At 40.2% G+C, this 16292-nt stretch overlaps 1 protein-coding gene across 1 annotated transcript in view; it reads right to left on the reverse strand.

The window, feature by feature from the left end:
• Window positions 1-16292, reverse strand: part of LOC145412607 (sulfotransferase 1C4-like) — a 224309-nt gene that overhangs the window by 171249 nt on the left and 36768 nt on the right. Inside the window, exon 2 of the mRNA XM_080282523.1 lies at window positions 9587-9751. Coding sequence (XP_080138649.1) covers window positions 9587-9751 — 165 coding nt within the window. The remainder of the gene's footprint in view (window positions 1-9586; window positions 9752-16292) is intronic.

The raw sequence follows: 16292 nt of genomic DNA on the forward strand, positions 1-16292 counted from the left end.
CCATAATAAGGTTACCATCTGGACTCTTGAACAACTGTACTTTATTCCTTTTGAAGGTCCTAAGTAGGAATCTTCCACAATAATCAGAACCAATTATCATTTTTATGGGACCCACAGTATCTGCTTCCACATTCCGTTTAGCCAACTTTATCCCTGAGCTTTGTAGATGATCAAAGGTTTCCTTCAATCCTTTTATATATATACTTGTTTCCATATTATCCAGTACAGCTGCTCTTATACGGCATTTGTATCTGCCTAATTGTATTACAGGTCTAACTAAATCAAAAGACTGAGCTTTCTTCATTGTTAAGAATCCTGTAATGGATAGATTTACCTTGCCAATAATAGGTAACTTTACTTTCTTCACAATGTCTGCAGAAATGAAGGTTTTCTGAGCACTCGTTTCAAAAAGGGTACATGCTAATAGGTTTCTATTCCCAGTCAATACCTTCACATCTGCTATTGGAACTGCAGTTGGCATTACAATTGGAGCATTCCCTTTTGCAATTGTCATATTGACACTTGCAGGTTTAGAAACCTCAGTTTTCATCCTTGGACATAAAACACTATGATGATGATCTTTGTTGGACTTAAAACAAAGATTTAATTTAGTCTTACAGTCAGCGGAAGTATGTTCGGAGTTCATTCCTACAGATTATACAACACCCCAGTTCCTGAAGCTTTCCTCCTCTAGAAGCATAATCAGGATACTGTTGACAAGATGCATTGGAATGTTGTTCACCACAAAATGCACAAACTTTCCTGTCCTTTACCATGGAAGGTTTTACTCCCTTAATTTCTTCAGCTTGTCTATTCCTTGTCTTTAATATTTTATCCTCACCCTTTAAGGAGCTAAGGAAAGTACCTATCTCTTTTTTAGGTACATACTTGTCTCCTCTAACTTAGGTTTCCCAATCAGCTGGTTAGTGGGTTTTTTCTTTATTTCAGTCTTCTGTTTGACCTCAGTAGATTTTACTGTTCCTTACAAATATTTACAGAGTTGCATCAAGCCTTCCTCAATCTCTTCACAGGAGAAATTATCCTTTTGGTACCTATACAGAGCATCCTTGGTTTTTGATAGAAGCTTTAAGGAAACAATTCTTGAAAGCACCCAATCTGATGCCTTAATATCTTCGTAAGTACCTAAGGCCTTTAAGTCAAAACTTATTGCAAATCTGATTTTTTGCAAGGAATCAAAATCGTGTCTATGTATGGGTAATTCAATCAAAGCCTTCAGTAACTGAATAATAACTTGCTCCCTGTCTTCGTAGTTTTGTCTAAGGATGGTCAAGGCCACCCCGTAATTATTTTCTTCTGGTGGTAATTCTTTTATCAGTTGATATGGTGTTCCTCTGACCTGTCCTAAAAGATATGTAAGTTTACTGACTTTAGGGAGGTCTGTTCTATTGTGTACTAAATATCTGAACTGATCCCAGGAGGATTTCCAGTTCTGCCCCATCAAACTCCGGAAGCGTTATTTGTGATAACACAGCTCTACTCCGCTGTTCCATGACTTGTGTTTCTGCGGCAGTGTCAGCTAATTTTGACTCTAGTGTCTTTACTACAGTTTAGTATTCTTCTAATTTACCTTCAAACTTCGTAGTTTCTAACTCTAAGAGTTCCTTATCATCAGCCTTTACTATAGCCGCTTCTAAAATTATATAACTTTCTTCTTACTTGTTCCATCGGTCTTTCAGGATATTTAGGAGACTATTTAATTTTTCCTTGGACAGAGGTATTTCGTCCAACGACTGTTTGCAATCATTCATGGTTCTAGTTACCCATCCTACCTTACTACTAGAAGATCTTTGCAGTAAGTAAACAGACATGTTGACTGATTTCTAATTTAATAAGTAACTATGAGTTTCAACCACAAATTTACCTCAACTTGGTAATTATCTGATTATTTTAAATTTTGAAGAGGGTAGGGATTAGGTCCTCTGTATCAACCTATCCCCCTGGGTTGTTAAATCTTTAGGGTTTTATTGATCCCCCCTCCCAATTCCAAATATTCATTACAGCTCAGCTAACTAATCATTTAATTTTGAGGAGTGTAGGGATTAGGTCCTTAACGTCAACCTATCCCCCTGGTTTATTAAACCTCTAGGGTTATATTTCATCCCCACACTCAATTTCCAAAACATCCATTTTCCCTGAGCACGGTATATATGTATTTCCACATTATCCACTGCAGTCGAACGTGGTAGTAGACTATGCTCAACATAAGCACCTTTAATCACATTCATAGCTTTGACACACATCGGCTCTCTTCACTTGAGGCACCAATATGTGATAAATATTTTGAGGTTATGGTGAACAAGTCGCGGCTTCTCACTCGAGGCACCACAATGTAAGAAATTTCTAGTATTTTCTAATAAACAACTCGTAGGTCGTTACTCGTTCCTAAAGTTGTCCCGGACTGACATCGCTGGTCTAGAGTGCGAGCTGTTTGCGGAATCATTTAATCTCACCCAGTTGGTAAAGCAACCAACCAGAATACCTGATAATCCTCACCATAATGCCCATCTCTTGGATTTATTCTTGACAAATAATCCAGATCAATACAGGATAGAGGTACTGTCACCACTTGCATCCTCTGACCACAATCTCATCAAAGCCTCATTAGTTAACCCTCCCACACCTCTCCGTTCTGAACCTGTCAGGGTGACCCGATGACATTTTGATAGGGCAGACTGGGATGGATTTAGAAATTATCTTGTTGACATTCCATGGCAGTCTTTCTTCTCTAGTGATCCCAATTCTACCCAGTCCCACATTTGCGACTTAATACTAGCTGGTATGGATTTATTCATACCAAGTCAACAGTTCACTAAAAGATCGAACTCTCGAAAATGGTTTGATGGCAACTGTGCCAGAGCAACAGCCCAAAAGTCATTAGCATATAACTCTTACTTAAAATCAAAAACATCTGAATCACTCTCCCAATTTAAAATTGCTAGAAATCATGCAAAAGGTGTATTACATCTATCTAAATCAAACTTTCTTCAAAAGCAAGTATCAGAACTACTTAACAACCCTATTGACAGTAGAATATTCTGGTCAACTCTTACTTCTTTCAATAATAACTTTAACAAGTCATCTTCCATTCCCCAACTAAAATCTTCAGATGGCAACATTACAAATGACCCGCGTGGGAAAGCAGATATCTTTGCCAGTACCTTTGCCAGAAACTCTACCATAGACGATACCAGCCAGAATGTCCCAGTACTGGAACTTGATTCTCCCGAAATTGCCCCACTTAAAATGCAGACAAGATACGTAAAATCCATCCTAGCCAATTTACCTACCAACAAAGCTCCAGGTCCAGATGGAATTCCGCCAATTGTTTTGAAAAAGTGTTCCCCTGAACTTGCCTCTGTCCTAGCTAAATTATTCAGACTATGCATACGTACTTCTTTATTCCCAAATTCATGGAAAGAAGCCAATATCCACTCAATTCCGAAGAAAGGAAGTTCGTCTGACCCCTCCGATTACAGACCAATAGCTGTCACATCTTCTCTTGGTAAGGTATTTGAAACTTTAATTAATGAGCACATTGTTAAACATCTTGAATCCAACAACTTAATTAGTGATAGACAATATGGTTTTTGCCACGAAAGACCCACCATTGACATACTCAATCTCTTAACTCATACCATCCAACAATCAATTGATCTTTTCGGAGAAACTCATGCAGTAGCTCTTGATATCTCTAAAGCTTTCGACAGAGTATGGCACCGTTCCCTGCTGTCCAAACTCCCTTGCTATGGACTAACATCTATTGTTCCTTTGATTTCTTCATATCTTAGTGACAGGAAAATAAGAGTAAAAGTAGACGATGTATATTCCAATTTCCACTCAATCAACGCCGGCGTGCCACAGGGATCAGTTCTGGCGCCAACCCTATTTCTGGTTCATATTAATGATCTCTTATCTGTCACCCACAATCCCATTCACTCATCTGCAGATGACTCAACACTACATAGTTCATTCACACTCAAGACACCCATTTACAAAGTCTAATATCTCTGCCTCTGAACTCAGTACAGCCATCTCCATAAATCAAGATCTATGTGCGATCAGTGAATGGGGACAAAACAACCTTGTCTCTTTTAATGCTAGTAAAACTAAATATATACAGTTTACTAATAGACAGATATTGCCAGATTCGTACATTACCTTCAGTGCTACTAATATTCCCATCTCCAAAAGTATTGAAATTCTTGGCGTCTCACTTAACAGTGCCTTCAGCTGGACCTCTCATGTCAGATCACTTGCTAAAACCGTCTCAAAGAAACTTGGATTATTGTACAGAGTCCGTAACTTTTTCGCCGAAGAGCAGTTAGCTATATTTTATAAGTCATGTGTGCTCTCAGCTTGAATATTGCTCACCCTTGTGGAATGGTTGTGGAGGGGTTGCACTGAGACAACTAGACAAAATTCAGAACAAAGCTGTTAGAATCATTAACAACCCTGTCATTGCATATAAACTACCTCCCCTGCATGTAAGAAGGAATGTTGCCTCCCTTGCATTATTTTACAGATATTTTTTTGGCAAATGCTCAGACGAAGTTGCATCCATGGTGCCACCTCTCCATGCCTTCCCTCGTGCTACACGGGCATCTGGTAGCGCTCATGACTGGAATGTCACTCAGACATATTGCAGAACTTCTGCCTATCAGAATTCTGTCATTCCCAGAAATGCATCTCTCTGGAATTCGCTTCCTCAGAGTTGTTTCCCTCCAAATTTCAACCCACAGCTGTTCAAGTCTAACTGTACAGATATTTTATGAACAGAGGACACCAGTAATCTGGTGTATGGATTTTTTTTTTTTTTTTTTTTTTTACTCATTTGTGTTTCCTTCCTCCGTTCTGTTATTAAAAAAAAAAAGAAGTAAATTCAGACAAGTCTCATAGCGTTAGGTGAACCAGAACCTAGCCTTAACTCACTTAACTATGGCTCTTCTATCTCCTAGCTAATCCCTCCTTGAATTGCCCAATTATTACTTAGCTAGGGAGTTCGGACAGCAGATGACGACGAGCCGCCTTTCTGTAGTTTCTTGGGCTTAAAGTGTCCTTGAGTGTGTATGTACAAGCTGCTAACTCGACGAGGTCTTGGAGCAGAGTGCTAACTTGACAAGGTCTAGGAGCAGAGTATTAACTCGATGAGGTCTAGGAGTAAAGTGGGGTGACAAGACAAGCCTCTAACTCCCTCATAGAATGGTAAAGGTGCCAACTATAAGTTACTATGCTAAATACAGTTAGATTGCATCATGAAATATACAGGGTGAATCTAACAAATTAATCTTAGTTTTAATTAAACTAAAGTTAAACCAAATATTCCCTTTAACTATGTGAATATCTTAAATCCACACCTGCTTTACATGAGGACCTTTTCATCCTCGCCACATCATGTAACGCGCATACACAGTTTAGCTCAGTGGAAATTTCCATATAATTACATATATTTACAACACAGTTGTCCACGAGGGTTAAACGCAGTAGCATTTAATTTATCAATAATAAGAATTATTAAAGAGAACATAATTTCTGGGTTATAAAAACCACTTGACCAGGTGACAACGATCTCTGGTTTTCCTCTGCTTCTAACCAGGGACGACTATTATAAAAAGTAGAGAGTGCAACTGCTCTGGGGGGAAATATTTCCCACATACTTCGATGCTCACCTACTGTTATACAGACTTTGCTACTGTCATAAAAAATCTGAACAGCATCAACAGCTTTCCATCCACATCATATATATATATATATATATATATATTTGAAACAAACCGTAGTCCTTCTATTTTTTCTTGTCATATACTTTTTCCAGATCCATAAATGCAATAATTATCGTATAGAGTAATCCCTTTCACAAACCTTCTCCAGTGTCTCTGCAAATATTTGATCCACGCGTAGTCAACCACTCCCAAAACTATCCTGTATGGCACTCACATGGCCTTACGTTCTCTACAATTATTCTTCATTATACCTTTCACACAGCACTCGACAGACTTTCCCACGATAATTTCTGGGCTCGATTCGACCATTCTTGTTCAGGGGTACAACCACTGCCCTTTCCCACCCTCTTGACACATTTCCACTCATGCAAGTTTTCTTCCATATGTCTTTCTCCTTCCATATATCTGCCAAACATTTCATTCAGTTTTCTTTACACTTTATCATCTCTGCATACACCTCATCCGCACCTGATGTCGTTCCATTCCTCAGTTTTTGTCGGTGGTACATTTTTTACACATTTCTTAGCACTCGGCGAAAACTAATCACATTTACTACCTTCTGCCATCATTTCCATTCGTCAGCTCTTCATATTTTTTCCTTCTGCCTCTTACTTATCTTGCAGTATTTTGCTCGTATACTTCCATTTTATATCATTCCTCACACTTTCACGCTTCTTTTCACACTTCAGAAAAATGAGCATCTGTCTTTGAGGATCGGCATCTACTTTTTCTTTTCTCCATACTAGTCTATTTGTGTGCCTCTCACTCCCCGTGTATTCCATTCCACTTTCGTTTGGACCCATTTTTTACATTACATGTACTCTAGTCATCTAGGTGGTAGGTGGTGGCGGGCATCATCCACTCACTTGAAGATGTGCTGCTACTTCGTGTCATACTATTTCGGTCAATTTTTACACGTTGCCCTCATCCGATTTTTTCATCCAACCTGAGTGTTTCCTGTTGTTTTTGGTGTCATTCGATCGATTTTGACTTTCCTTTCTATCGCAAGTCACTAGTTTTTGTTGAACGCCACTAGCGACTTCCGGTGGAAAGGACCGGTCCAAATCAACAAAAATCACACCAAAAACAACAGAAAACAGATTGGATGCCTGTTATCACCTGAAACGTATTTTTTTGCGGTTCTTCCCCCTCCCTCCAACAATAATGGGGGACCGGGGTGTTGGATGGGGGAAAAATGCAAAAGCGAGTGATTTCCTACTGGAACTTTTATCAAAATCAAACGGAAAACACTAAAATCCTTCGGAAGAAAATAACTATAAGCTTCTTAGGGAGTTCGTGTTTCCTAACTGGGGGGCTTCGCCCCCCAGACCCCCCATTACATTAACCAAACCTCATCTAACCTAACCTAACCGGGTGTAAATAAGAAATAATGCATTTACCTAGTTTACAGTTCCTCGTCTGCATCTGAAGAGTCGTCTGTAGCTGTAACGGCAACTGGTGACGGGCGGCAGTGCAACACTTTCTGATCCTCAAGTAAAATGAGACTTTTGCCTTGATTTGGGTACTTTGTTCCTGTTGAAGGTAAAACACCATGCGATCGCACAAAGGCTAGTTTTATTTTCTTGCTGGTAGAACTGTGAAATAGCAATGAAGTAATAAATTTTGCGGCTTCCCAGTCCATGGTTGGAGACGAACTGACTTTCAAATCTTGTGAGCCCTAGCGTGGGACATTTGAAATTCTACTTTGTGATTGGCTGATTCATGTGCCACGCATGCGCTTTATCCACCCACACACATAACACGCACCAACGAACACACAACTGTCCGACCACGGCAGGGAAAATCTCTCTCCCATAGAAAATAATGTGTAATAAATTGCATAACTCATCAACGGTTGATTTAAGACGGAAGTGTCATAGAAGAAAAAATGCTTAGAATTGCGTAAAGTATAAGGTGAGTTAGCCACTTTTGTTGTCAGTGAGTTGGGTGTAAATACGAGAAAATACCACCTGTGATTGTGATTGGCGGAAGTAAATCGCGTTTAACTCGTTTATTATCAATTTGCGAGAGAAATGTCATAGAAGAATTGATTCTTAGAATGACCAATTCTGCTAGAAAATGTTTACGAAAAGTAAAAAATCGGATGAGGGCAACGTGTAAAATTTGACCACTATTTCTGTCTGCCCTCCTCTCTTCCTGTTTCTCCCTTCCTCCTGTCACTTTAATTACTCCTCTATTCACTTCAGGCGGCTCTGCACTGAGTGACAAGCCTAATGGTTTCCTGTAACCCAGGAAAACATTTTCAGTGCTGGGTGGTAAACATATAACCAATTAATAGGGTGCTGTGGAGCCTACTATGGTTCCCTTGTTAACTGGGTGGGGAGACACAAACGCGACTTCCATCCGGCAGCCAAACCTCAACTCTTTTTCCCCGCCCCTCGCTGTAGCGAAACACTGTCAACCAAAAGGGAGTATCAGATCACTGCACAGGACGGCCCTGCAAGGGAGGTTACTTGTTAGCCGTTGATGGGTCTGCTCAGCCACACAGACCAATGTTACTCAACAATAACAACTCAAGCAACACCTTTTTTTTTTTTTTTTTTTTCTACACTGCCTTTGCTGCCTCTTTTGAACCAAGCTGTAACTTTTCTAATCAAGTGACGCCACGCACAGCTATAACATTCCTAAACAAATGCTCCTTACATGCATTCTCCAAGTGTCCGGATTAATTTGCATCACATTATTTGACTTTAACTGCTCTGTTACCTCGCTTCTGCTCCATCTTTGTTTCTCAGCTTCTTCACTTTCGGTCATTCGCTATGATCGCTATTCTCTTCTTATTATCGAACTCGCTCCTCTCAGTTTTTACTTGCATACCAAAATCATGTGATGAGAATATTCTTTGCATCATCTTCTCACCACGCTTGTATCAACAATACTCCCATACATCTTCCTGCAAAGCAAGGAGTTAATCGGGCTCTTTTTGTATGTCTCTCCAGCCTCTCTGTAGCATATTTATTTACGTACGTCAATGAACATTTAACTAAGAATAACGTCACACGCCAGGTGCCACCACCTCACCGCCTTCATATCACCACATCTATACAATCATCCCACCACTACCAACCAGGACTGCCTCTCAACTCTCATCCCTCACAGAAGACGACCTCAAGAGCCTCTTGATCTTCAAGTGCACCTGTAGCCAAGATGTGACTGACATGATAGACTCAACCTCTCCTTCAAGACCAGCAAACTGTAGCACCTTCCTACTCGTACTGAGAATGACACATATTCCGGGGTGTACCATCATCTGAGTGTGCTGCAGTTGTCCACTACGTCTGTGGCAAATTCTACATGTAGATCGTGCTTCTACCTCCAGCTTGGCTTTGTACAGGGCCTGATTCTCTCTCTAGAAGAGGGGACATTCTTTAAATAACAACTTCCATAAGGGAGAAGAATAACTGAGGAAGGCCCCTTGTTACCTATTGCCGACTTGTTCAACCTGAGACTCTTACCCAACCTGCAATCTGTTCTTATACATCTGTCCATCCAGTAATTTTACGATGGTTAGTGTAATGCATGCATTAATCGTTGGGGTAGTTGGCAAAGATTTTATCTCTGTTGCAACCCATGAATAATAATTGAAGAGAATAGAAGTTTTTGTTTTGGACTGCAGAACGTCACACTATATGACTACTAAATAGTCTAGTTCTCATACTCATTATGATTAGCAATAGTTCTGAATAGTAATTTTTAAAATGAATCAACTTCAGTAACTTATGAAATATGGTACTAACTGTAAACTGACCAGCTTCATCGGTTATTACATCAATTCATGACATAATCAGAAACTGATTAATATATAGCAGATAAGAAAATGTAACTTTGAAATCATAGACTTGGTTGGCGAGGTTTTTGAATCTATCAGGAAAGAGCCATCTGCCTGGAGTGAGGCGAATCATGTTTGTCCTGTATCCACGAAAGTCCCTGTGTATCGCCTCCAGCTCCTCTCCATCCACTGCCTTGACTTTGTGGCCACTCTTCAGCACCTGGCGGACGTCAAGTAAGTTAGCATCTGAACATCTACTAGGCAAGACAGAAGACAAATTCCTTCCTATAATTCTTAGTCACTGATTTCAAATGGTATTCAAGGCAAGCAAACGGAGTAGCATGCTTAAAGTGATCACAACCCAGGTTATAAGTAAAAGTTCACGACATAATTTCTGCAGCGATTGTCTAAATCTCTTCTGAGCGGACTCTGAGACAGTGAATATAATTTTAGTTTCTGTATTCTTTCATCATATTCAAGTTTCACAACCTTATCTTGCCCATTATATTTTTCTAACACATTTATATTCTGTACTAGATATGCATACCAGGCGTGTGTTGCTGTTTCCCTATAGATCTAACATATCCTGAAAAATTTTCTTAAATATTTCTTCGTTTGTGAGTAGCAGGGGTAGGCAGCCCCGCCCAGGGAAGTACTACTGCCCAAGGTTACAGGAGACTCAAGGAATAGCCTGGATTCCATTTTCTCTCCTAGGCCTTGGTAGCTGGTTACACATCTTTCTGCCTCACACACAGGAGGGCATCAGGCTGCCCTCTTTACACAACACACACATCCACATTATATCACATTGCCTTAAACCAGCTATCCTCTCTCCACAAAATATCAATCTTGTCATTACATATCGTACACAATTCACAACACATCCCTGTTCCCCCCCCCCCCCATAAATAGAACCATGGCTGCTACTATACTGGGAATCAGTGCGGTGGTTTCTCGGGTGACCACCACCGGCAGCGCTGGGTCGTTTGCACAGGGCCCTCCCAGTCGTCATCAAGCGACTGTGCCACCTCCAGTGTTGCGGCGCTCTAAATCTGCTCATCAGTGCAGTAAAATTTTCTTTTGCAATATTAGGGGACTTCATTCCAACATCAGTTCTGTTCAAAATTTCCTCCAGATTGAATCCCCTTATCTCCTATTTTTGACAGAGACACAAGTAAGCTCCACCTCTGATTTAGCTAGATTTAATTTTCCTGGTTATATCTTGATTCAAAATTTCAAACCCAAAGGAGGCATATGTTGCCTTGCTAAATCAGAAATTGCCCTGGAGGAGATTACCATATTTAATTGTCCTTATTTTGACTATTCCATATACAAATTAAATTCTTTTGGTAAAATTAAGTATTTTTGTTGTGTTTATCTTTCCCCTAATGCCCCTTCAGAGCCGAGTTTATTTGACTCTCTGTCTTCACGACTAAGTGTCCTCAACATTAATACTGCATCAGAAATTACTATTCTGGGTGATTTTAATGTCCATAATGTTGAACGGCTCACTTATTCAGCCAGAACTGATGACTCTGGTCTTGAATGTGAGCTATTTGCAGACTCATTTAATCTCACCCTGTTAGTCAGTCAACCCACCCGTGTACCAGACAACCCCGATCAAAATCCCCACCTATTGGACTTGTTTCTAACAACCAATTCAGATAATTATAATGTCGAAGTGAAGTCCCCCCTAGGATCCTCGGATCATTGTCTGATTCAAGCCACCAGTTTAACACCTACCACACCCTCCTGCTCTGAACAGGTCGTCGTGACTAAATGGCACTACGACAGGGCAGACTGGGAGGGATTCCATATTTTTTTCATGGATGTTCCTTGGATCTCCGTTTTCTCCCAAGATGCAAATTCCACACTGGGCCACATACAGGATTTCATTAAAGTCGGCATGGAAACATTCATTCTCCATCATAGTTACAGAAAAAGATGTAATTCTCCTAAATGGTTTGACCACAATTGTGCTAGAGTAACAGAACATAAAACACTAGCCTATAACACTTATACAAAGACCCAAACAAAGAACCCTTTAACTATTATAGAAATATCAGAGACCATGCTAAAACTATCATAAATCTTTCTAAATCAAACTTTCTGCATAGACAGGCTTACAAACTACTAAACAACCCAAATGATAACAAAATATTCTGGTCAGCCCTTAATTCATTCAAAACTAACTTCACTACCTCCTCTTCCATTCCACCTTTACATCCCCCAATGGAAATCTAGTAATAGACCCACGTGGAAAACCCAAACTTCTTGTTGACATTTTTTCAATAAACTCAACCCTAAATACAGAAAATTACAATATTCCTGTACTTGATTTTGATTCCCCTCAAATACCTCCTGTCATGATACACACCAGATACGTAAGAGCTGTATTACAGAATCTCTCAGCAGACAAAGCTACTGGTCCAGATGAATCCTTCAATAGTACTTAAAAATTGCTCCTCAGTGTTGGCTCCTGTATTGGCAAAATTTTTCCGCTTATGCTTCTGTACCTCAAGTTTTCCAGCCTCTTGGAAAGAAGTAAATATCCATCCTGTTCCTAAAAAGGGGGCAACTTCTGATCCATCAAACCATAGACCAACTGCAATAACTTCCATTCTTGGCAAAGTTTATGAGACGCTAATTAACAAACACATAATCAAGCATCTAGAAATCAATAAATTAATCATTGATCGGCAGTATGGATTTAGACAGGAACGTTCAATTGTAGATATTCTTTGCCCTCTTACCCATCAGATTAACAAAACAATAGACCAACATGGTGAAACACACACAATAGCACTAGATATATCAAAAGCATTTGACAGAGTATGACACCAGGCCTTACTGTCTAAGATGTCACACTATGGCCTTGCATCACTGGTTCCTCTAATTTCTTCTTACCTTCATAATAGAAAAATACGGATCATGGTAGATGGTATTTATTCTCAGTTTCATTCCATAAATGCTGGCGTACCTCAGGGATCAGTTTTGGCACCAACCCTCTTTCTCATTCATATAAATGAACTCCTATCTGTCACTCACAACCCAATACGCTCTTATGCTGATGACTCGACCCTTCATAGTTCGTTCACATTTAGTACCTCCTTTACACAGTTTGATATTATAAATTCCCAAATAAACACAGCTATTTCTCTGAACCAGGACCTTTCTAAAATTAATCAATGGGGACAAAAAAAATCTCGTCTCATTTAATGCTCAGATAACTAAATACATTAATTTCTCCAACAGAAAGAATCCCTCAGACTCTCACATAATTTTAAATGATGTCAATATTCTCATATCCACTACAGTTGATATCCTAGGTGTTACTCTAAACCTCAACCTAAGCTGGACAGCTTATGTTAAATCCCTTGCTAAAAATGCTTCCAAAAAATTGGGACTTATGTACAGAGTTCGTGAGTTCTTCACTGACGAGCAGATGGCCACAATATGCAAAAGTCATAAGCGTTCTCAGATTGAATACTGTTCACCACTGTGGAGTGGATGTGGAGCGGTTGCTTTGAGGCAGTTGGACAAAATTCAAAATAAAGCCATTAGATTAATCAATAATCCTACCATCACGCAAGACCTTCCTCCATTATCAGTATGTAGAGATGTTGCTTCTTTCGCATTATTTTATAGAATTTTTTACCGTAAGTGTTCAGACGAACTGGCTTCAATTGTGCCTCCCCTTCACATTTTCTCCCGAAATACTCGGGCAGCTGGGAGCGCCCATGAACTCGCACTCACTCCCCCGCAATGCAGAACCTCTGCTTATCAAAATTTATTCATCCCCAGAACTACTACTCTCTGGAATACGCTTCCTGGGAGTTGTTTCCCACAAATATTTGGTCCACTTCAGTTCAAGTCCAGTTGTTATAAATATTTTATGAATGGAGGATGCCTTTAGGCACATGGACTTATTTTTTTCTCCTTTGTTTTTCCTTCCTCCATTCATTATATATTTAAAAAAAAAAAAAAGTAATTCTATTGTTTAGTTTCCTAACTGTTACAGCTTTCTGGCATGATCATCCAAGCTGTAAATTCATGTACACTCTAAGGTCCTCTTCCTCCATTGTGTTATCACTGGTGATTTGAATCGCTTAATTGCCCTCTTCCCCACTCATATTGTGCTCTTACTCAGTAATATTGTAGCATATCTTGATGTTAAATTTCAATTGACGTAATCGAGACACTGGGAGTCAAATGAGCGGCCCTTAACTCACTTAAAGGAGGCATGTTGCTTCCTGGTTGCTTCATCTGCACTTTGAGTAACAACGGACACATAAGGAGCAGAACGTTATATCATGGAACTTAAGTGATTTTGTTGAACCGAAAGTCCTTATTACTCTTGAATGACTTCCTGGAAGGGAAGTAGGTGTCTAGTGCCAAAGTGGCAGTTTACCAAAGTTGCTGTTAATCCAGTAAAAAGTGTAATTTTTTCTCAGTTGCATTAAGTTTTGGGCTGCCACACTTGTACAGAGCGCTTTTGAGTAAGGTTGATATTGCTGTAATTATAGGCAAAAGAAGAAGAGTGTCATCCCACTTCATGGATATTATTTTGTTTTATTATTATTATTATTTTTCAAGGAAGAAGGAACCAAACTGTTCCCTCCCAGAAAAAACAAGATAACAGAGAGCCAGATTCAAGATTTGTACATTTTGAGATGCCTTGACACACTGCGTTTGAAAGACTAGGGATCATAGCAGTAGGAAACACAGTCAGAGGAAGACAATTCGAGAGTTGACCTGTTGCATACATGAAGGAATGGGAGAAACGGTTAACTCTTGCATTAGAGAGTCGGACAGAAAAGGGATGAGAATTTTTCGCTAGACGGGTGTTACGCGCCAGTCGTAGTGGTGGGGGAATGCAAGCAGACAGTTCAGAAGAGCAGTGACCATTGAAGTAGCGAAAGAAAAGAGACAAAGACGCAACAGTGCGCAAAGAGACAGAGGGTGAAGGGAGCCAGTAAAAGGAGGAGAGTTAATGAGACGAAAAGCCTCTGACTCCACATACTTGAGAAGAGCTCAATGTAGGGAGCCTCCATACCAATGAGAGTTGTACTTTACACAGGGGCGAATAAAACCCGTGTATAAAGTCAACAACTGTGCAGCGGTAAAGAAAGCACGGAGTCGGCTTAGCACACCTAATCTCTTGGAAGCAGATTTTAAAAGAGGAGTAATATGTTCTTTCCAAGATAAATCCAGAGAGAATGAAACCCCAGGTATATTTAAAGATGATGCAGGATTAAGCTGAACATTATTAAAGTTAGAGGACACTCCTGTACAAGATTTTGTCAGGCTGATAGATGTAAGAACTGATTTTTTGTTGCATTAAAAACAAGATTACTTTTACCTCAATCAGAGATATGACCCATGTCAGACATTAGGTGTGCCATAGCCTCATTCCTTGTATGTTGAAGTAACTGCTGAGATGGATGCCGCAGGAATCGAGTGGAAAGGTGAAGGGTGGAGTCATCAACATATGAATGGATAGGGTTAGATATATAGCTTAGAAGATCATTGATGAATAAAAGGAAGGGAGCTGGTGATAGGACAGAACCCTGCGGAACACCACTATTGATAGCTTCAGGAGAAGAACGGTGGCCGTCCACAACAGCAGCTATAGAACGACTAGAAATGAAGCTAGAGATGACGGCACAAATAGAAGGATAGAAACCGTAAGAGGGCAGTTTGGAAATTGATGATTTATGGCAGACTCGATCGAAAGCCTTTAAGATGTCAAATGCAATGGCAAAGCTTTCGTCAGAGTCCTGAAGGAGGATAACCCGGAGTCTGAAAGGTAGGTGAGAAAATCGCCATTGGAGCATCCCTGGTGGAACCCATACTGGCGATCAGAAAGAAGGTTGTAATAGGAGAGATATTTTAAAATATTTCTGTTAAGAATAGATTCGAAAACTTTTGAGACACTGGATGTTAAATAGGGTGATAGTTTGGAGGGTTGGGAATGGTCACCCTTCTTTGGGATAGGCTGAATGAGAGCATATTTCCAGCAAGAAGGAAAAGTACAAGTTGATAGACGAAGGCGAAAGAGTTTACCTAGGCAGGGTGTTAGCATAAGCACGGAAGCACAGTTCTTGAGAACAACAGGAGAGACCCCATCAGGCCCAAATGCCTTCCTAGTATTGAGGCCTGTAAAGGCAGAAAAAACATCTGTTGACGAAAACGTAATGTCAGCCATGAGGAAGTCAGAGGGGGGGGGGGAGTGATGGAGGAACAGCACCGGAATCGTCTAATGTGGAATTTGAAAGAGAAAGTCTGAATGCAAAGTTCTGCTTATCAGTAGAAGAAACAGCTATAGAACGATTAGAGTGAAAAGAGGAGGGAAGGATAATGAGGTAAAGTTGTTAGAAAGATTTTCGGCAAGATGCAGAAGGAGCAGGAAGAATTTGAGTTTGAGGGTTCAGAGCATTGAGTACGGATGAAATTATTTTTAGCAGAGCGAAGAACAGACTTAGCATGATTCCAAGCAGAAAAGTAAAAGATACAAGACTCAGGAGTGGGTTGGCTCTGGTACCTTTTGTAGGCTTTCTCCTTGTTGTGGACAGCATTAGAACAAGCATGATCAAACCCCCTGGGGGTAGGGGGGTTTCAAGAATACTCCCCCAGTATCCCTGCTTGTCGTACGAGGCGACTAAAAGGGTTGGTGGTGGGTTAGTGCCCCACCCTGTAAAAAGAACTAACTAAAAAAGCAAATAAAGCGCCTCGGACCCGGACGGACCATACGTTGACGA

The sequence above is a fragment of the Coenobita brevimanus genome, chromosome 93, assembly GCF_032717465.1.
Source record: "Coenobita brevimanus isolate Jiangsu-jjx chromosome 93, ASM3271746v2, whole genome shotgun sequence".
NCBI lineage: Eukaryota > Metazoa > Arthropoda > Malacostraca > Decapoda > Coenobitidae > Coenobita > Coenobita brevimanus.